This window comes from Sceloporus undulatus, chromosome 7 (assembly GCF_019175285.1).
Source record: "Sceloporus undulatus isolate JIND9_A2432 ecotype Alabama chromosome 7, SceUnd_v1.1, whole genome shotgun sequence".
NCBI lineage: Eukaryota > Metazoa > Chordata > Lepidosauria > Squamata > Phrynosomatidae > Sceloporus > Sceloporus undulatus.
In genome coordinates, this window is record NC_056528.1 from 15,449,457 (window position 1) to 15,472,574 (window position 23,118).

Below are 23,118 nucleotides of genomic sequence, written 5' to 3' on the forward strand. Positions count from 1 at the left end.
GTCTGACACTCAGACCACTCTGCCACACTGGCTGTCATGGCATCACCAAATTTTAGAGCTGGAAAGGACCACCCTGCCATCTGAGAACCAGCATGGTGTAACAGTTTGAGCATTGGAGTCTGAAAAACCAGGGTTCAAATCCCCGCTCATCTGTGAAATCCCACTGGGTGGCCTTGAGCAAGTCACACTCTCTCAGCCTCAAAAGGAAGGCAAAGGCAAACCCCTCCTGAACAAACCTTGCCAAGAATACTACTTGATAGGGTCACCATAAGTCAGAAATGACTTGGGGAGACACAACAACAACAGTAACCATGCCAACTCATCCAGTCACCAGCTATGCGGGAATGCACAACTAAAGCTCTCCTGAAAGATGCTCATCCAACCCCTGTTTAAAGACCTTCAAAGATGGAGAGCCCACCACAGCAGCTGGAGGGTCATCTGTTGGGAATGTTTTCATTGTGTCTTACTACATGGCAGAATGGGGTTGGATTGGAAGACCCTTGGGGATCCCTTTCAACTCTAGGATTCTATAATTCTATGATCATTACTTCCCCTTCTGAAAAACTCTGCCCTTTCCCCCATTTCCCCCTTCTCTCTGTTTATGTTTTCCTCTCTTTGCATTTGAGAGATGGATTCTAAAACTCAAAATTTCTCAATAAACGCAACAAAAGCAAACAAACGAAAGAGGCCTTGAGTTCAACTTAACAGCACAACAAGATGAGTGGATGCATCATCTCGCCCGCCCGCCCCACACAACTAAAATATGTTTTGGAAGAAAATGGAGCTGCCTCGTGCAGAAATAATTCACGGCTGAGTGTGTTATTTGTTCGTCTCCCTCAGAAAGACGGAAGGAGCCTCATTACCCCCCTTCCTTGTTGGCGACGATGCTCCAGAAAATTATGATGCTTTTGTTGTCATGCTGCCTGTGTTGGCAACATACTTAACTGGTGCAATATTGTGCTGTCAATCATGGGGCTTGGGTGGCATATGCACAAACTTCTCATTGCTGGAACACATTTCGAAAAAGTAGACTAGCTCAAAAGCAAAGTGGGGAGTTGCAACAAGTTTTGCAACATGGGAATGCTCCTATTCCAGGTGTGCGACAACTATAGGTCTGAGGAGCCAGATATTCTTGGACTCTGAGTCCCATCAGCCAGTCTGGTGGGTGGGAAATCATGATGGGAATAATAGTTCATCAATATCTGGATAGCAACAGGTTCTATGCCTCTATTCTGCAGTCACGCCTTGAACTTTTTTCAGACCAGTCGTGATGAATCTGGATCTGAGAAAGCATTGAAGTCAAATGTTAGCTGATGAATTATGTGTCAGTGGGAGTGGTGAATCCATTCTGGGTTTCATGGTGCATCTACGCTGTAGAAATAATGCAGTTGGACACCACTTCATAGGATGGAACTACAGCACTTAAAGTAGTGTCAAGCTGCAAATCTGGAATTTGTAGTTTTACAAGGTCTTGAGCCTTCTCTGCCCAAGGACGTTGGTCTCTCACAAAACCATACATCCCAGGATTCTGTAGGATGGAGCCATGGCAGTTAAAGTGGTGTAGTCCAGAACTATGCTAGTAGCTGAATCTTGGCTAGATTGAGCGTGTTGGACAGTTTTAGTCCGAACTATGCTAGTTGCTGAATTTTGGATAGATTCAGCTCATTGGGAAGTATGGAATGAAACCTGGGGCAGGTCCAGCATGGGAGCCACCAACTTCCACCGCCCGGCTCCTCCATTTCAATGCTCTCCAAGGCTTTCTCTTCCTGAAACTTTTAACCGATATATGCAGCTCCAGGCATCGCTCCTGCATCTCTTCTTCCCAATTGCTTCCTCAGGCCAAAACAGGATCAAGCGTATCTGTGATGCCATTTCCTTTGCTGCAGACTAGGTCAGTAATGTCTCTGTTTAATTGGGCTCACCGGGCTGAGCACTATAGTAGTTCAACGTATTCCAACCCACCTGTTTCTACTAATAGTATAAAAGCACTCCAAGGCATGGCTAGGATTGTTGCCTGTGCAATTGGATGCCTCCTCCATCCATCACCATGGCTTTCTTCTCATCCTGAACAAAAAGGGTCGGGCTCTGATTTTCCATTCCGGCTGCTGGAACTGATCAAACTATAGATTCCCAAAACCTTCTTTGGGAACAGGAGTGGGCAACCTGCAGCTCTGTGGCTGCGTGTGGCTTCAAGACTGTTGCTGTGGCCGCTGATGCTCTGGATTGCACATTTCTAGCCAAACAAAGAGATGGTAAACCCTCCAGAGGTGGCAATTCACCTTCTAAACAAGACGTAAGCATCATTATTATATACTTTAAGAACTGTTTTTTCATGACCAGACATAAATGTCCACCCACTTTCAATTTTTTCTTATTTGGCACTTTGGGCAGTCAGATCCTAGGACAGAAAAATGGCCTCTAGTCTAGATGGACTACAGTTGCCCACATCTGATGGAGAATAAGATGCAGCAAATGCCCATTGCATAGTGGAAGTTCTTCAAGAGCTGGCATCTCCTGCTACCCACCAGGCAAAACAGACAGTGATTTCACCATAGCCAGCTTCTAGCAAACAATACAGCTGGGGGAGTTTCTGTCGCTCTCCAACAAACCATGATGGCAATAAGGCATCTTAGTGATGGTTTTAGCACCCTGGAGATCACCTAATTCTTTCTTCAACTTTCCCTTGATGCTAGAAAGCCAATGTGCTTTGGATGTTGTTGGACTCCAGTTCCCATCAACTTCAGCCAGACTGACCAACAGTGAATGGTGATGGTAGTAGACAAAAGGAAAAGAGGCATTCTCTTTTATTCCTCTTGGCCTGCCTTTGCTTTGGAAAGCAAATATGATGCAAAGGGATGCTTTCACAAGACCTGTTCTTGGTTCTCTGTTGTGGTTTGATCGAAGGAGGGTTTTCTGTGGAGGAGCCAAGGCTCTAGTTAAGGCTTCCTGACCTCCCACAGCGAATTGCAGTGGCAGGCACCGCCGCCAAGCCAAAAATGAATAGGGCTCGATTGCTCATTTCATTAAGAGCAGAGAGAGGCAACCAGGGTGGCTGGCACAGTGGAAGCGAGGGTGGCAGCAGGTGGGAGGGAGGTGGTTCATCAGGCCTCCCGAAAACAAGCCATGATTAATGGGCATTGATTTACGGCATCTGCAGTTCTGCTAGGGAAGGAGAAAAAGAAACTATTGGTGATGCAAAAGAGATTTTGAGACGCTGCCTCTGAAGAATGTTGAAACTTTTTGAAAGCAAAGGACTTGCAGGGAGGAGAGGGGTGCCTTGGAGCATAATTGTGCACCACGCCTTTGGAACTCTCTTCCACTGGAGGCTAAACTAGCCTCCCCATTATGCTCTCCTCCAACGGTATGCAAAGACTGTAATCCTGTCGCTTACCTCAGTTGGACTAGCCAATAACTATTGCAAGGATCATTACAACATTATTATGCTCCTCGGCTGTGGAACTCCCTTCCGCTAGACTAGACTAGCCCCTATCTATGCCTTTCCTCCAATGGCACTCTGAAATCCTGTTGCTTACTTCAGTCAGAATAGACAAGAATCATTGCAAGGATTCTTGCTTTATTGTATGCTTGGGCATTTATATATTCATAGGCGTTATTATATTCCTTCCATTGGAAGTTAAGACAGCCTCCCATCTATGCTCTCCTTTTGTTGGCAGGCCAAGACTGAAACCCTGTGGCTTAGTTCTGTCAAGACTATACAGTTATCCTTGCAATAATGTGCATTGCAATAATTTGGGAGAAAGGCGGGATAAAAATTAATTAATTAATTAATTAATAAAAATTAATAAATGTATTAGAGAGTTTTATGCACCTTTATTTGAAACCAGGGAAGGGTCCAGATTTCCCCCTGATATTTGGAAGCTTGCGCCAGGCATAGAAATGACCGGTCCAAGCCCAGGGTCAGATGCAGCCGCTGTCACTGAAAAAACACACCAGCTGGTGGGATGTGTTATTTTCATAAACGGATCAGGGTGAAGGATGGCATATGTCGCCGCCATTGATCCCTCGCAAATAAAACGCCGTATCGCAAATCCATTTAATAGAGCCGCAAGCCATTTGCTGTCAGTCTGTTTCTATTTATGAGCCAGAGTGGAAGGCAGTTTAAGGGAGGGATGCTATTTTGAAGAGGGGAAAAAAAGAAGCGTGCCCTCTCTGATATACACACACACACACACACACACACACTTCTTTTATTAACAAGGCCGTTTGCTTAAATCATGGGAGGCTTGACAGATAATTAAAAGATTGCATTTGCAAGGGATCGATCGTCCCCTGAAAAAAAAACCTCCCCGGCGCCTGTTCCCTTTGGCTCTCATTATCCCTAACCTCTCATGCTGTCCATTATAATCTACTCACACAATGGCTGCTGTTGCAAAGGGGAGGCCGCAGGCGGAGGCGGCTGTCCCTTGATATTTTGCTGCCTGAGGCAGATCTTGCAAAAGACACCCTGCTTCCAAGCCCATGTTGTTAGTTACTTTGATACCTGGCTTTCTTCTGGTGAGATCAGCTGCATGACTCTCCTTGGCGTTCTTCTTCATTCCCACTTTGACTTTGGATGATTCTGTAACTCCATTGCATCAGAGCAGAGATTCATGCTCGGTTTTGCAAGAACGTCTCCTTGGCCTTATGGGAAATATCCAGGATACTGTTGTGATAGGCAAGGCGATGCCTTCCAGGTTACAACTCCCATTAACCCCATGCATTAGCCAAAATGGAAGGGGTTTGTGGAAGTTTTAGTCCTGGAGGCATTCAAGTTGCTTTCTTCTGACAAGACTAGGGTATGATGAAGAGAAAAAATGCATCAAGGATGGGAAACCTATAACTTGCTGAGTATTGTTTGATTCCAAATACCATCAGCCCTGTTCAAGTGGTTGAGGATGATGGGAGTTCTAGTCTAATCAGATCTGGAGGGCCACCCACCTTAGTTTTTGTGATTTCAGATTCCAAACATAGCTATGATACACTTTTGGAGGAGAAGGGGTTTTTTTTCCCCTTGCAAAAGAATCCCATAAAAACTGTTATTTGACTTTTGTGAAGTATCTCCATTAAAAAGGAAAGGAAAGGAAAGTACTTTCCACTGGGCTGCAGTCTTTCCAATACACAGACATCACTTTCATCCGAATGCCTAATTATGTCTTTAAATGCATCATTCTCTGATCGAAAAGGCTCATTGATTCAGGAATGATTGCCGTGCATTTAGAGCCTTGGTTAAGTGTTCTGTTGAGAGAAGATGGGACAATGAACACATTCAGGCAACATTTCCATGGAACTGGTAATGAGGATAATAATGCTTGGTTTGAGCGTCGGTCTATGACTAGAGATCAGGGTTCAAATCTCTGTTTGGCCATAGGATTGTCCTCTGAACAAATCTTGCCAAGAAAAGCCCACGATCCTGGGTGACCTTGGGCAAGTCACATTGTCTCAGCCTCAGAGGTTCATCCTCTGAACAAGCCGTGCCAAGAAACTCCCAGGATAGGGTTACCTTTTGTAGTTGTGTGCCTTACAAGTTGCTTCTGACTTACAGCGACGCTAAGGCAAACCTATCATGGGTTTTTTGTGGCAAGATTTGTTGAGAGGACCATCCCAAGTACTAACCAGGGCTGACCCTGCTTAGCTTCCAAGACCATAGAGTCCTAGAGTTGGAAGAGACCACAAAGCCCATAAGTCCCAAAGATGCCGAGTGATCTATTTGGAGCTTTTCACCACTTGGAAATGGAATAACATAATACAGGGATGGAAAGTAGATGGGGAAAAGGTTGGCAGAGGTGCAAATCTCGGTCTTGTTGTTGTTGTTGTTGTTCTGGGTGCCTTGAAGTCGTTTCTGACATATGGCAACCCTAAATGATGTGGTGGTTTGAGTATTGAGCGACGACTCTGGAGACCAGGGTTTGATTCCCATGAAAATCACTGGGTGACCTTGGATAAGTGACATGCTCTCAGCCTCAGTAGAAGGCAATGCAGACCTCTTCTGTATAAATATTGCCAAGGAAACCCCATGATAGGTTTGCCTTAGGGTCACTGCAAGCTGGAAATGACTTGAAGGCACACAACGACAACCATCAATGCCACCAGTTATCCATTTTCAAGCTGCGCATCTTCCAGTTCTAGGTGATTCTTTTCATTCATTTGATGGCCAGGAGAAAACAAACCAACATTTTTATGCTTCAGGTCTTTGATAGTTTCATCTTAGGGGGTTGCCATAATTCGTAAATGCCTTGAAGGCACACAACAGAGAGAGAGAGAAACCAAAAGATATCCGCAATGCCAGGCTGGTCTGGAATTTAAGAGGCTGGTGATAATGGAAGTTGTAGTCCCTATGCCCTGCAGGGTGCCAGGTTAAGGTAAGCTAGTCTAGCCAGAACATAGCAGTCACTCATGAACAATTATCTTTAAATCCTTAATGCTAAGGACCATCAAACGTATCAACAGTCAACCTTTAGACGCTCAAGCAAGGAGCAGTCTGAGCTTGTCAGCCATAAAAGTTTAAGACAATGGGATTTACAGCCAATTAGTCTCATAAGCAGTTAGTTATAAAGCATCCTGGAGATGACTTCAGTGGATGGCTATTATAAGTCTGATGGTTGCTTGAGTGTCTCTTTTAAAAAAAGAAATATATATGTTTTAATAGTCGTCTTTATTATAGAAAAAGAGAGTGTTGGCTGTAGCGGTGCTGTAATGTCCCCAAAGACCTTGCGCTTTCCTTGTTGTAAATGTGCTCCTGTTTTTTTCACTCCTGGTTTCCAATTTGGGGTAATGTAGTATCTGAGAACTGCTATGTTGTGTTTTAAGATAGGTTTGTGTCAAATTAGTGACTTGCATCCATAAGATGAAAAGAAACATTGTTGTTGCTCAAACTAGCAGAATATTTCTAGCACTGAAGAGTTCAAAATGCATAAGGGATTGTGTTATGAAGGAACGTATAATCCGCAACATCCAAACTATCATCAGCTGGTGTTTATGTCAGTCGGTGAACCCGCTCTGGGTTTCAGTCTGAACTTTCAAGGGACTAGGCAAAGATTTGAACCCTGTTCCCAAATAGGTTGAGCACTGCGGAGCCATTCTTCTACACTGGAACCCATTTCACACCAAAATAGATCCAGTACCTTGGATAGCTTTCTTTACAGTTTGGAGTAAAACCCAAACCAAACACGCTAACTATTGATCTGGGATCCATCAGACACTCTGGTCCAGCCATTTACACCTGGGCCTATTTTGCACCAAAATACCTTGGCTAGCACCTTGAAAGTTCAGACTAAAATCCAAAGTGGACTCACCACCCGACTGACATGGAGCCACCAGTGACTTTGCCACTGAGTGATGGGTATCAATGGCATGCTTCTTCCATTTGAGTTGGCTCTCATCTTAACCAATAATCTTTTTCGTTGACATCTAGGCACTCAAGGGCTCCAAGAAGCTGAACCTCTTGGTCCACTCAGTAGGACGCATCCCCGGAGGCTATGTTACCAACCATATCTACACTTGGGTGGACCCCCAGGGACGGAGCGTGTCTCCCCCAACCGGACTTCCCCAGCACCAGAGCAGCTCCCTGCGGAAGGATGGCGAGAAAAGGAGCCACCTCCAGCTCCTCCAAGAAGGCGATGAGAAAAAGGTGAGCACCATGTAGCTCAGTGACTCCCAAACTTTGGTTCTCCAGATGTTTGGTACTCCAGATTGGCCATGATGGTTGAGGTGTCTGGGAGCTGAAGTCCAATATACCTCAAGGACCAGAGTTTGGGAGTCATTGATGTAGCCTTTGGTAGGGCAATGTGTGGGAGAACCATCAAGATGGGAGAAGGAACTTCCCCAAGTCCATGCTTTTTATACTCTATGTCAGTGCTTCTCAGAGCTTTCCTTCTCCAGATGTTGCTGGGCTCCAACATCCAGAAGCAAAGGTTAGGGAGAGATCCTCATCCATTCTTGCAAAAAGCATATGTCAAATACGTTGAGTCGGGAATTTGAAAAGGAACTTCTTTCAAAGGAACTCATTACTCTGGTTGCCCAATATGCCCAAGCTGTAATACATTTTAAAAGAATGGACAGCACATAAAACATTTATCACATATAAAAATGGCACACTCATTGCATGTCCTTCTACTCCAAGCAGACCAAAGGTTGAAGACAGAATTCACCAGCAGCAACAACAACAGCAACAACATGTTTCTCTCACCAGAAATAACAGGGAGACTTTCAAGAAGTCTTTGTATACAGCTAATTACTCAACACTGTCGTTGTTATGTGCCTCCAAGTCAATTTTTTGCTTATGTCGACCCTATGGCAACCCTATCCTAGGGTTCTTTGGCAAGCTTCATCAGAAGGGGTTTGCTATTGTCATCTTCTGAGACTGAGAGAGTATGACTTACCCAAGGACATCCAGTCGGTTGGCCGGGCTGGGATTCAAACCCTGATCTCCAGAGTCATAGTCCAACATTCAACCCACTACTCCACATTGGCTTACATTGAGTACCCAGTATCATTTTTGGAGGATGCTGGATGTGGGCCTTTGAAAGCTGCAAACCTAGCACTGTGAGGAGCATACTTTGCCCGCTCTTGCAATATACAGATCCTATCACAAGGATGAAATGAATTCCAGTGGGACCTTGATAGCCATTTAATCATTCCTTTTCCTGTTTCAGACAATCCAAGATTATTTCGCTCATGAGCGTCTGCCGCATCCCATTACAGTCATCAGCCAGTCTTTATTGATTCATTGGCTTTGGGCGGCTTGCTAAATCCTGGTTAAAGGTTTTTTAGAAATGTCAGTAAGATTTCTGTCCGCTGTATTCATCTGCCACGACTGAAGAGGCTATTGAGCCTGCCACGTCTGCCTCGGGAAGGGACCTATTTCACCTGACTCTTGCCTAACAATAAAGCCGGCAAGACAGCGAGAAAAACAGCACACGGGAAAATGTCACGCTTGTGTCAGACTGCCTTCCCAGGAAAGGGCTGGTTTTGAAATGCAGACAGATGTGTGCAGACAACAAACTAACCCTTAAAACTAACAGATCTTGCAGACAGCAAACTAACCCAACCCATTTCCAACCTATAGAGACCCTAAGGTGAACCTGTCCTGGGATTGGTAGTTTGTTGTAGAGCTCTCTGGCAGCTGATAGCTCTCAAAATCTCAGCATCCCACGGCATCAAGCCCTGGCACTTAAAGCAGTGTCAAACTAGATCAACTCTGCAGTGTAGATGCAGCCCAGGCCTCTGAGTTGGCCCTTACGCTGTGGCTGTCCTTCAAGCTTATGGGAATGACTACTGACATGAAAAAAGAGGAAAGTGGGGAGGGAGGTGAAGGGGGAGAAGCTGCCATTTATGTCAAGGACTGCTTTGGTCTGTGAGCTCTCATCTTTTACTTCTTGTCACCTTTGTGGCAATCCGGGAAGACATGCGTAAGAAGCCTTTGAAGACCCAGATGGAAGGATACATCTCCTTAGTGGTCTTTTCCTTTCTTGTTCCTCTTTTACATCTCTCTTAGAAAGATGAGAGACACTCCGAGCGTCTATGGCTGCAGTTGCAATTTCTGTGTTCTGCTTTAGGAAAAGGTGGAGGATTCGGGAAGGACCCTCCTCTCTTCTTGCAGACAGATATGCCAAGTATGTTGAGGCTGGCATTTTAAAAGGTACTTGTTTCAAAGGGACTCATTATTCTGGTCACCCAATATTTGCTTGTTTTTCTCGATGCAGTTCAGCAAGGAAGCTAGTTGCGTTACTTACGGCTAATAGGTTACTGGTACTGTTGCTACTGTGCCAATGGAAAAGATAGAACGTTGCTCTCTAGGGCTCCCAAGTGGCCAGTTCAGATATTACACCTTAGAAATTGGAAGCAAAATGGTGAAGGCATTACAAAACAATTGTCTTTGGATACAATGCAAGGCAGTTGCTCTTGCAAGCATTCCTGCTCTCCTTTCCATTGCTCCAACTGCGTCACTCGGTACAAACCCAATATCAAGTATGTGGTAGACAACCTGTTCATATTCCACTATAACACAATGTACAACTGTGATCATTACAGGGAAAGAAAAGGGAGCATTCTAGTATTCTTACAAAAGAGAAAGAAAAAAAAACCCTAGTTTTTGCATTAAATCCCCATAAGAAAAATGAGTTACAGTCAGTATTTCTTTGTGACCACTTTCATGGCAGGTTTTGTGCACCGTCGTGTGAAATCGTTTTGCATAATTCACAGGATAAACTCCCAATCTCCTTCATGTGATAAACTTCTATGAGAAAAAGAAATGCATTGTGGTGAGGGGCGGGGAGAGAGAACTGTTGTAGTGTGTATGTGTGTGTTGGCTATGCCTTTCCAGGTTTTCAAGCGAATGGAAAGGTGATTGAGTACCATTCCCAGGCTGCATGGAGATATTTTGCATGGAGTGTTCAGTCTCACAAAGGTTTCCTCGCAATCTCAGTGCAGTTTCACCCAGGCGCATGCGTGCCACGTTTGCATGCCCAGCGCCAACTATGTCAGTGATACCATTCAAGGTCAGAGTCATTCACAAGACTGTTCCCAGCGGTGCTCCATTCTTCCTATCTAAAACGACAGCCGTTGCCTAGTTTCATGGGTCCTCCAAGTGCAAGTGCTTAAGAATTGTGCAAGGCAGATGCTAAATGGAAACACTGGCTCTCTCCATCGGAGGGATGCAGCTGTCTGTGAGCTGTGAGGAATGAAGGAGGCATTGATCTGCCATTGTCCGCTCTGACACTTTGTTCCCCCCATCAATCCACTTGGCATCCACGGTTCCTTGCATCCTATGCTTCATCCTTCATGGGGTTGGTTCTTCTTTTTCACTTTCTTCTTTTTTGCTAATGGCCAGGAAGAGAATTGCAAACATTTACCTGTCTATTCACACATATTTATATACTATGCTCTATCATTTGTGCTGGAATCCTGTGGGTGCCTTTCTTGCTGTTGTGTGCCTTCAAGTTGTTTCTGAGTTATGGCAGCCCTAAGGCAAACCTATCATGGGATTTTCTGGGGCTGAGAGACTATGACTTGCCCAAGGACACCCAGTGGGTTTCCATGGCCTGCTAGGAATTCGAACCCTGGTCTCCAGAGTCCGAATCGCATGCTCAGACCACTACGCTACATGTAAATTCCCCCCAGGGAAGTCTCTATGGGTAGATTTTCACCATGTTTTGAAGCCGACATGGAAAAGTCACACTCTCTTCAATTCCTTGTCAAGTTATGTTGATGTTCAGACGACCGTATTGCAGGGTTTTCTTGGCCAGATTTATTCAGATGAGCTTTTGCCAGTGCCTCTCTCTGAGGCTGAGAGAGTGTGACTTGCCTAAGGTCACCCAGTGGGTTTCCATAGCTGAGCAGGGATTTGAAACCTGGTGTCTTGTGTCGTAGTCTAGTGGTCAAACCACTACACTCCGCTGGCTCACTAATGATCAGTTAGCAATATTAATTATCAACTAACTATCTCCAACAGTTAATTCTTGCAAGGCTTTGTCACAGTCCCATAAGAATATCAACTTTCCATTGGAAAATATCTTTTCACGGTATCAGCAAAAGCATCGCATTTTATTTTTTAAAAGGGGGAAGAAATCTCTTTGCAATCAAGCCTTTTCCTTCTTCTTATACTTATCTCTGTCTTTAGCTCTCCTGCATTATGCACTGGCTGCTAAACTCCCTAATTAATATGGGATTAATGCACTTCTTTCCTCCGGTTCTGCAATAAAAGGTGTCCGTCTCCGCGAGCGTGAACCTCCTGGAAAGCCTTCATAATTTTTCCATCTCTTTCGCCCAGATAATTGCTCCCCAGTCTAAGGAGAAATAAATTGACTCCTTTAGTTATCTGATTCCTCTGAGCTGCTTGGCTCCCAGCCTACAGCCGTGTTTTGTCAATAAGTCATATGCTGTAATATTTAATGGAGGAAGGAGAAGGGGAATTTCCCCCCCCCCCTACGTCTGCCGACGCGGTACATAGCCTGAATTTTAATCGAAATCGGATCTGTGTTGGGTTTTCTCGCAGGAGTGTTGGGTCTATTAGTGTGACAGCAGACTGAAATTAAAATGTTTTCTGACCTGTCTCAACTAAAGAGCTGGGAATCCGTTCATATCTGATGCGGAGGCATATAAACCCACTGGGTGACTTGGGGCAAGTCACATTCTCTCAGCCTTGCTCTTCTTCTTAGATCAGTAACCACTCTCTCCAGTGACAACCTGAAAGGACAAAGTGTTCTGCATTTCTGTTCCTTCTGCTTCTCCCACTTTGGCTTGCCATCTCCTCCTTTCATGCGCTCCCTTGTTGCTGGATTCGTGGGGATCACCGAAGGTCACTCTAACAGCTACTCCTTCCTTCTCAAGTCCCTAGTTGGGATTCAGGTTGGGTAGGAGAAGGGATAGGAGGTCAGCTTGCAACCGACATCAGAGCCTGGCATCTTCTGTGCTTACAGGTGTTAACATGGAAACAAAGGCTGGAGAACCGGAGCCGGAGTAATGCTCCATGGAATATATTAATCTGGCTGGCTCTGCTTTGTCTTTTTGTAGTTTGGCACTGGGCAGCTATCCATCCTTGGGTACCTTGATTTCCTCCATTTAGGGTACAGGTTTGTGCACCAAGCCTCACCATGGTATGGCTGAAATCTCCAGGGCTACCTACATCTACGCTGCAAAATAATGCCACGAGTTGAAAACAACTTGAAGGCACACAACAACAGCAACAAGCTTTGGAATAATGTCAAATTTGCTGCCCAAGGTCCTGAATGCATTTGGGGTGTTTGGGCCATGGAAGCCACCAAATCTTACTAAAAGTTCTCGTTCTTTCTTTCACACACACACACACACACTTAAATGAACAACTTTTTCCATACAATAACAACCCAAATCCCCAAAATGCACAAAATAGACAATGCAAGGTTTTGAAGTTACACTGGCTTCTTCGTCAGAAAAAGGTGTCCAAAATCAAACAGGTGAAAAGAAAATGTGGATGTCGCCATGTTAGGCCTCCATTTTGTTGTTATAGTTGTTCTCAGCTAAGATGATAACCGGGGGCTCTGGAAGACCACATAGCCAAAGAGGAGGAATAGCCTCTGAGTTCAGGGATATTCTTCCATACCTAGCTGTCTCCACTTTCAAGTATGTCCTTTCTTTTTCGGTGCAGGTGAACCTGGTGTTGGACGAAGGGCGATCCCTAGGACTCATGATCCGAGGCGGTGCAGAATATGCTCTTGGGATTTACATCACAGGTGTGGACAAAGGCTCTGAAGCAGAAAGCACTGGACTGAAGGTAAGCACTGCTGATGGTTAGACTATTGCAATGTCTCTATCTGGGGCTGCCTTTGAAGATGACCCAGATGCTACCACTAGTGTAAAAACACAGTAGCTCAGTTACTGAAACCGTTCGGAAACCCTTCTTCATCTATTCTTTGATTGTCAGTTAAAAAGAAAAGAAGTAGGCAATGCATAATCTTTCCTTTTATGATTCTGTTGATAGGTTGATCTTTAGAGACCCTCTCAAGGATTTTTTCTCAAGGGAACCAACATCATGCAGAAACACAGAATAGAATTCACATCGAGGCAATTTGAATCTGCCTTTGTGTGGCTGGTCTTTCCATTTTTTTCAGTGTTGTTTCTGTGCTGTTGTTTTCCTATTTCTGGAGACCATCATAAGCTGCTTTTTCCCCAAAATACACTCATGCACAAGATAACCGCATTGTCCGTTCTTTCATTTCCTTTTCTTTCTCCCCTCCTTTCTCAGCATTGATGTATGTTAATAAAAGGCTGCAGAACTCAAACGCAGCCCAACCTTGATGGCTTTGGCAGACCATTGTTTCTTTCTTTCTTCTGTAGCATTTTACCAATGCATGCAAGGATAGATGCACATGAGTCAAATGCTACACTAAAAGGGCCTAGATGCAAGCAGATGCATGACTGCATTTCCCTCCTTGTTTCTGTTAGCAGAAAGGGGGTATTTAGTTGTTGTTGTTGTTGCGTGTCTTTAAGTCAATTCCAGCTTATGGTGACCCTAAGACAAACCTATCATTGGATTTTCTTGGCAATATTCGTTCAAAGGAGTTTTGCCATTGCCTTCACCCGAGGCTGAGAGTGTGTGACTTGGCCCAGTGGGTTTCATAGTTGAGCTGGAAATCGAACCCTGATCTTCAGAGTTGTAGTCCAACTCTTAAACCACAACGCCACATTACACATGTTAGTATAAATGGATCTGCTTTACTCAACCCAAAATAAATGTTGCACTGTGAAGTGTTTCAGTCTTGTTTAGGGTGGCAATAGACCAGCCATGCCCTATTCCAGGATATATTATTCCATTCCTTCTTCTTCTAATCCCCATTCCCCCCCCCCCTCAAGAACTACCAATATTATGTTACCATTGGTCCTTATTGGACTGTTGAAAATGTAAGAAGCATCCATCATTCCTTCTGCACCCTAAAAGTCACAACATATCCATATGACATGTGCACACCTTCTCCAGCGGTTGGTAACGAAGACCATAGTGGCATTAGTATTTCTATCATGAGAAGTAGCCATAGATAACCATGGCTGGATTCCTGTTAATGGCATACTTGCATGTACATCTGTCTTAGGCTTCTGCCATGCTGCAGAATGAATGCAATTTGGCATGGCTTTAACTGCCATGGCACCTGGGATTTGTAATTTGCTGTGGTTTTGTGAGACATTGAGCCTTCTCTGTCAGAGGGCTCAGGTGCCACAACACTCTACAACTCCCAGAATTCCATATCATTGAGCCTTGGCAGTTAAAGTGGTATCAAACTGTATTATTTCTGCAGTGTGGCTGCCGCCCTTGTCTTAAATAATGTAAATTGGTAATTGTGTAGATCTGGCTAAGAGTTTAGCACTTCTAAAGGATACAAATCTATTTGCATCAGATAACAGAGTACAGACCTTGGCATAAGACGAGAGACCCTTCGATGTTTGTAACAGGGGAGCGATGCATACAGTTCTAAGGAATTCAGGGATTAGGTAGGTTTGAGCATCTTCCACGCATCACATCATATCATATGGCGCTTCTCCTTCTGGATGAAAGGGGATCTCTGACCCTTTCTTGAGGCTTGGGAGGATCATTAGAAACCAAGGCTGCTCCACGCTGCCTAGCCAGAGAGTGCATTATTAATCACCAGAAGGCATTTTATGACATTGTGAGCCCAGTTAATGTCACCCGGCAGCGGGAGGTTGCGACTTGCAAGCCAGTGCCGCTCCAAGCACAGTGCGGGCCAAAATAATGAAAGCACCAAGCTGCCCAGGACCCCTTCCTCCTCTCCCCTCTTTCCCATCCCAAGACTCTCTTCTTACATTAAAAAAAAGACGGCAATGAAAACATTATAAGGCACCTCATTAAAACTCCATATTGTTTGCCTTGTTTTGTTTTCTTGTTTGGAAGAAAAAACTCTCGCTTGCATGAGAGCGATTAAAGATTCACAAATACATTAAAAAACAACAACACCTCTTTTATGGGATTATGGCTGCCAATTTAAAATGGCCGCTGATTTTAAAATGCCCTAGAGATCTGCATTTGCCAGCCATTGCATCCAAGGTGGATATTCTTCCAGCCAGCAGTTCTTGCCCTTGGTTGGGGTTGAGAGGTGCAGGGAAGGTTACAAAGGACTAAGACTACTATTATGAGTCCTTCTCAGGCTATCTGATATGCCCTTTTTTTGGAGACTAGTAGCATATTTCTGCCCAATGTCTTCAGCTTTGGTAAAAGTAACTCCCAAGTCCTGCGTAAGAAACATGGAGAGGACTTGAATCAAAACAGGCAAGGTCAGGCATGAGAGGGATTTCTTTTCTTGGCCTTGTGGGGCATTAAAAGAAGAGGCAAAGGAGAGCCCTCGAAGCATCTAATCCACAAAAATAAGGGTTATTTAAAATATCAGGCCATTCCACTCAGACTCAAAGCGTTAAATGAGATATATTTGGAGACACTTTTTCTTTAAAGCTGGCAGAACCAGAGCCTGCGGTTAAAGCAGAGAAGGTTTAGGAGAAAGGATGTTATTCATAAGAAGTCAGGAGAGAAGGATGGGAGTGAAGGCAGGGGAATGGATCTGCATTAAGCGGACTCTCAAAGCAGGATGGGGAGAAGCAATGTCAAATAACAATAACGACAATGAGGAGGAGGAGGAGGATGATAATGATAATGGGTGACTTCAAGTTGTTTCCAACTTATGGCAACCCTAAAGATATCAATAATAATAATAATAATAATAATAATAATAATAATAACAACAACAACAATAATAGCCCACAACGTACAAGAGACGTTCAGTAACAATGAAAACACATACCTTGAAATTAGAGAAACAGAGGAGAGTTCTTGCTCACTGGTTCATTTTCTTTACACATTTGTTTTACGTCTTCACATTGTGCATGCTTGTATGCGCCTTCAAGTTGCCTGCCAACTTATGGTGACCCCATGAACTTCACAGCTTTTTCTTACTCGAGGAATCCTCAGAGGAGGTCTTACTATTGTTGTTGTCGTTGTGTTCCTTCAAGTTGTTTCCAGCTTATGGCTACCCGAAGGCCAACCTATCATGGGGTTTTCTTGGCAGGTTGGTAAGAGAGGGTTTGCCATTGCCTTCCCCTGAGGCTGAGAGAGTGTGACTTGACCAAGATCATCCGTTGGTTTTATACTGCAGAGATGGCATTTGAACCCTGGTCTCCAGAGTCCAACGCTCAAACCACTATGTGACACCATTGGCTTCCTTTCAAATTGAGTCTGTTTCAGGCCTAGACTGTTGGTCTGACTGAACTGCTTTATGTTCCTATTTATTCATGACTATGTGGACTGGGATCTTTAGATTTTAAACATCTTCTTTTGTGCTCATAGGATAGTCTAAAGCTTCCATCTTTCAACTCCCCCCTCTTCTTTTCCCCAACCCTTCATTCTCCTAATACAGGTTGGGGACCAGATTCTGGAGGTGAATGGCCGAAGCTTTCTCAGCATCCCCCACGACGAAGCGGTGAAACTCCTGAAGTCTTCACGTCACCTCATCATGACCATCAAAGATGTCGGGAGGCTGCCTCACGCTCGGACCACCGTAGACGAGACCAAGTGGATAGCCAGCTCCCAGATCGGAGAAACCATGGTCAACCCAGCAGGGTTTGTATTGTTGTTATATGTTTTCAAGTCATTTTTGATGTATGGAGACCCTATGGTGAACGTGCCATGAGGTTTTCTTGGCAAGGTTTGTTCAGAGGAGATTTGCATTTGCCATTTGCCATGCCATCAAGTCATTTTTGATGTATGGTGACCCTATCAAGAGGCTTTCTTGGCAAGATTTGTTCAGAGGAGGTTTGCCAATGCCTTTCTCTGAGGTTGAGAGCACTTTCTGCTTAAGGAAGAAGGGAGGAAGGAAGGCTTGAGGTATCTTTTTGTCCCGACTCTTTTCCACGAGTGAAAATCCACTGCACTTCTAATTTTTGATAACAATGACTCCACAATAACACCCTTCTTTTCAATTTCAAATGTTTTCAAGACTCAGTAGCTAAACGCGCCCATCTACTTTGGTTTCCCATCTTCAGCTTGGTGTTAATGATGGCTATCTTCGCTCTAGGGTCTCTGGCGATCCCACGGCAGAAGGGACAGCAAAGGTAAGAGCATTTGAGATGATCGAAGGTCTGGAAACCCAGCCTTATGTAGCATGACGTAGCCATAGAGCTGGCTATGTTTAGCTTGGAGAAAAGGAGAGATGACATGATAGCCACCCTTAAATATCTGAAGGGATGACAGGTAGAAGATGCAGCAAGCTTCTTCTCTGCTGCTGCAGAGACTCGGATGCAAACTAATGGATTCAAATTATGAGAATAGAGATTCCACTTAAACATGAGGAAGAACTTCCTTACTGCTGAGATGGTGGACTGTCCTTCTTTGGAGGTCTTTCAATAGACCTTTAAATTGGATGGTCACCTTTGGGGAATGCTTTAGTTGTGTATTTCTGCATGGATGGGGGTAAGACTAGGTGGCCCTTGTGGTCCCATCCATTCTGTGATTCTGTGAAAGCCTATTGAGCACTTTAACATGTCAAAAGAGGTCACAAGCTACACCAGTTAAAACCCTTATGCATGAACATGGAACGAGTGAAGAGAAGATTCAAAGCCTTTAATGAAAAATAACATATTTTTGCTGGGCTTTTTCAGACATATGGGAGAAAGTCATCGCAGGCTCATCTCCTTCCCACACCTCCCATCCTTTCACACTCAGTATGATGTGTCCCAGTCTACAAAGTGTTATGCCACTTGGTTCTGTTGCACACATAAATTGGCCTACTGTGTCCTGCATCTATGTGCTTATCTCCAAAAATTGTCAAACACCTAGGTTTCCTTCCATCAAGTCCACAAGGACAGAGAACAGAAACACTGGCTCAGCCATTCATAAATTTGGTTCCCGTTATCCATGCTCTGTCAGGAAATATCACATCCCTGTCATCCGAGGCTGATCTAAGATTCACGCCCCCATCCAAAAGCAAGGCACAGAAATTCCAATTTGCCACCGCCAGCGGCCATATCCAAGCTCCAAGTTTTGTCCTTTCAAATGGAAATCAGCTCTTAAGTTGCGCAGGTGGTTCTGGCTGATAAAGAGATTTACAAGGGCCTTTCGTCCCTGAGTTGTATTTCCCCACTCTTTACAGTTTCCTGGCACTGTTTCATATATATATATCTCCCTCTGAAGCAAAACATCTCCATACAGACAGTCTGCATTCCTCAATGTGTTGAAGGCAGAAGGGGGGGAGCCTCCGCCTCTTTGCAAAAACTAACAAACAACAGCATCTTGGACCAGGGATGCAAAACATTTGCTCCTTTCGTTCTCACACATAAGGACAACAACATTTCAAAACGTATTCCCTGTGTTTAGTGCATAGAACATACCATAAAACAAGCTAGACCTATGTTCTACCTATCAAAAGAGAAGCATATCTTTGGGTAGGTGTTCTGCGTAGGACACATTCTGTCCAAGTGTGGTCCAAAAAGCAAGAATCCTCAAACATGAGAGCATCATAGGCTTTGGAGTCCACAGTCCAGAGCAGCGGAGCATATCATTGCACCTGCTGAGAACTGGGAGCAGCCATCACTGGATGGCTCTTTATGGTCTCTTCCAGTGCTAGTGATTCTACGATGCCACAAAGCTTTCTTATTTTGTGGACTGCAACTCCCCAAATCCTTTCACCAGCAGGACTGCTGGTCATTGGAAGAGAAGAAGCACATTCTTGGTGGGGACTTGGGAGTGTTCTGTCACCAAGCCTTTTTAAAAAATGAGATTTCTGAGTCTTTTCGGAATCCTGGTTTGGGAAAAGAAATGGATGCAAGCAAGTGAAATGCCCCATGGTTGGATTGATTGGTTGATTATTCCTGAGTCCCAGTGAGGCAGGCCACCTATTTTGAAACCTCTTGAGAGCAATCAGCTTGATTTTGTCAAAGGGAGACCTTACAATCACTGCTCCTACCTGGCAGCCTTGGGCTGATTTGATTCCTATTTATGTTGCTGATGGGGGTCTTTCCCCCCGCCTCTATATTTCCTCTTTACAAGGACCAAGGTTCCTCTAAGGTCAAGCGGACAGGAGAAAAGGGACACAACAGTTCCCATTTTAAAATGAAGGCTTCTTTCATTTAAGATAATAATAATTCTGGCTGGGATTCAGTATTGGACTTGGTTTTGGGAAGTGGATTTAATTTGGACGAGAAATAAAATTGGGTGGCTTTGCAGCATCTGTTTCCACCCGGGGGCTGTTGTGATTAAGCATGGGTATCTGTTACGCAGGGATGGATGCACCATGGTCCAGTTTGTACCGATGTGTATCGGAGCACTTCGCAATGCACATCTCAGCACCGGCTAGGAAAGGCTGAAGCAAAATAGGGGCACCCAATGTGCATCAGAAATATACACATTGGAGGTACCTGATGCACACTGCTGGTGTCCTAATATGCGTGTTTGCAGTGGACTAACAGGGTTTTGTTGCAACTCAGCCACATAGTTAAGGATTCATAAAGTTACCCATCACAGACTGTGATGCAGAATCATGGCCTATGTCTTTCCCCCTAGTATTATTGTGTCTTACATATGTACATTTTATGGAGACTGTTGGTCAATGACTTGACAAGGGTGGGGAACTTCCAGCACTGGGGCCAAATTTGGGTTTGGAGTATACCCAAATGGTAATACCTCCTTCCCTATGACACCCTTTTTTCATGGCTTTCCAGCTTTTCTGGGCTTTCTTTCCAATGATGATCATGATGATGATGTGTCTCACAAGGCTTAGCTATCAACAGTAAGCGCTCTAGGCCAAAATATGCCGGTATTTTTTACTGTGCCATTTTCCTTTGGACCTGTCTTTTCTCTTTTAGAATAGAATTTGGCCCTTGGGTTGAAAGAGCTTCCTCACTCTTGGCTTCCAAGTTTTATAATCAAATCCTGGGCCTGATGTACAGATTTCTCATACGGCTCTGTGTTCTTCCTTTACTCCATCTCTACCTCCTCCTCTTTCCAGCCGTCTTTTTACAGAGGCTTGGCTGGATCCCAAGTAACCCTCAGTAGCCTAGTGAACCAAAGCCGAGTGATGTTGGAGGAACAAGCCCGTCATCTCCTGAACGAACCCGAACGAGCCACTATGGGCTATTACTTGGATGAATACAAGGAGAACAACATCCCAGTGGATGCCCTTGTCATGGCTCTCTTTGAATTGCTCAACACTCATGCCAAGGTGAGATGAGAAACACTCAGGTTGGGATGGGAAGGGCAAGGCTAGCCAATCATGGCTGAGACCTTGATCAGGTAACAACCTGGATTTTCACTATAAGAACTCACATAGCATGGAGGGAGATAGAATTACATCTGTTAGCCCCAATATGTACCATTGCAATCTTCTCTGAATATCCAATACCTATGAAAGGGCATATGCACATGGGTTTGGTATAGCTAGTCAGGGATCCTTGAATATACCAGGAGCCCTGATTATTTTTACCAAGCCCAGTCTTATACGTTTAATATAGGTTCTTTCCCAGGTTCTACCAAACACATACAGACTAGGACCTATAGTTTGCATCCATGTAGGTGACTCTTTCAGAAATGCCCTTGCTGTTCGGTTAGTGCTGGAAAGAGATCTGTGACTGGATTGTCTCACAGCTATGACTGGATTGTCACATAGTTTCATGACACAGATTGTCACTTTTTCCGTGAGCCACCTTGACTCCCTTCTGGGAGAAAGGCAGCATACAAATGAAATGAAATAAAATAAATAAATATATTTAAAGACATCCTCTCCAACAAAAGATATCCTAAATAATATGTATGGGGAGGACACATAGCAGGTCCCCATTCTACCTTCCCTTTTTCTTTCCTTGCTTCGCAGTTCTCGCTCTTGTCGGAAGTGAGAGGCGTGATCTCTCCTCAGGACCTCGACCGTTTCGACAACCTGGTTCTGAAGAGGGAGATCGAATTCATGAAGGCCCGCCAGCCTTCGGGGACAGGAACGGGGACAGACTCCTACTCCGTGATGTCTTACAGTGACACTGTCTCTTCCACCGGGAGCCACTTTACTTCCACCACTGTCAGTTCAGCTCGGGTAGGTGCTTCTCTTCTGACACTCTTGATGTGTGCCATGGTTACGCATACTCACCCATGATGCTAACAAACAACATGAGAGAAAGAGAGAGACAACAGATTATTTGGTTGGAATCACATTGGGATGCTACTCTAGTGATAAGATAATTGCTCAAGCAGTTTCCACTTTCTCACCGGTTGCAAAGGTGCAGTCCTTATGCAGATACTCATATTGCAAACATACATGCCCACCCTCCCAGCTCTCTTCCTCTTGGAAGACTTATCCATGGCTGAACAAGGATTTCAACCGTGGTCTCCCATACTTTGCTGTTAGCCATTATTTTGACCATCTGCAGTAAGTCTGGAAACATATCCCCCAGGAATACAGGAGTCATACTGAGATGGATGGACTCTATTAAGGAGCACATGGGCATGAATTTGCAGGAACTGAGCAGAACATTGGGGGTTAGGGAGCCTTGGAGCTATGTCATCCACAGGGTCGCCATGAGTCAAGATCGACTCGAGGGCAGTTAACAACAACAACAGCCACAAACTGTACAACGGGAATTGGGTTGAATTCATGGGGCCCAATTTATATGCCAAAAGGTGAGGCTCTAACATTAAATAAAAGAAGAGCGTCATTAAAATGCAGAAGAAGGTCAACCAGAGATAAGCTCTGTGGAAAGCAATCTGAAAGGAAGGGGTAGATATCAAATCAGTCAGTGATTCAGCTTATTGAAGGGGTCCAGTATTGTGAGCATGGGCAGGACCTCCTCTGTGTTAAAGAGTTTTTAGCAAAGGGCCCCTAATTGGACTTCCCAGGCAATGGCAACAGCAACAATAACCTGACAAATTGGCTTACTCCACTGCTCTGTCCCACTGCCGGCAATCCGGTGTCATTGCTATGAAATCTCCAAGACCTCGGCACACATGCTGTCTAATTAAGTTAACGTAATCACCTCTAAATGTTCAACCTCGCGGCTGCGGAATCAATTTGCCGGCCATAAAACACCTTTCATCGTAAATGCATTAGCGGACGTGGAAACTGACAGCCTCTTTTACTCAGCGGAAGGCAGCGGGAAGGAAGGTGTCACGGGGAGGAGAAGGAATGGGATCGGATGCCCTTTCTCCAAGCGGGTGCAGAAAAACAATGTTGGTGGCTTTCCTCATTCTCCTTCTGCCCTAGTATCAGAAGCATCTCTCAATACTTGTTGAGGGGAGACACAAGTGGGGAAGATGCTACAGCATTCACCTCTTCCCTGTGGGTTTTCCATGGACAACTGGGTTGGCTACTGTGGAGGAAAAGTGTATGAACAGAAGGGCTGGCTTTAGGTGTGATCCAATATGGACCTTCTCCTGTTCCTATGAGATGACTGTGGCCTCTGTTGCCTGTGCAGATTCAGTACATTCCAATTGCTGGAGAACATGGATGGGAATTTGCCTGATGGGCTTCTCATGGTCAACTGGTTGTCCTCTGGGCAAACAGCAGGTGGACCAGATCAGTGAAGATGGGAATCATGTGAAGTTGTTGAACTTCAAGTTCAAGCATAGCTGATGATGGAGAATGCTGGGAATTGCAGTCCAGCAAC

General features: G+C 44.6%; 1 protein-coding gene across 1 annotated transcript in view; it reads left to right on the forward strand.

Moving 5' to 3' along the window:
* The window catches only part of WHRN (whirlin), a 52,517-nt gene that overhangs the window by 19,979 nt on the left and 9,420 nt on the right, over window positions 1-23,118 (forward strand). Inside the window, exons 3-8 of the mRNA XM_042480559.1 lie at window positions 7,412-7,627; window positions 13,124-13,249; window positions 16,893-17,095; window positions 17,550-17,586; window positions 20,478-20,690; window positions 21,339-21,551. Of these exons, the coding sequence (XP_042336493.1) occupies window positions 7,412-7,627; window positions 13,124-13,249; window positions 16,893-17,095; window positions 17,550-17,586; window positions 20,478-20,690; window positions 21,339-21,551 (1,008 nt within the window). The remainder of the gene's footprint in view (window positions 1-7,411; window positions 7,628-13,123; window positions 13,250-16,892; window positions 17,096-17,549; window positions 17,587-20,477; window positions 20,691-21,338; window positions 21,552-23,118) is intronic.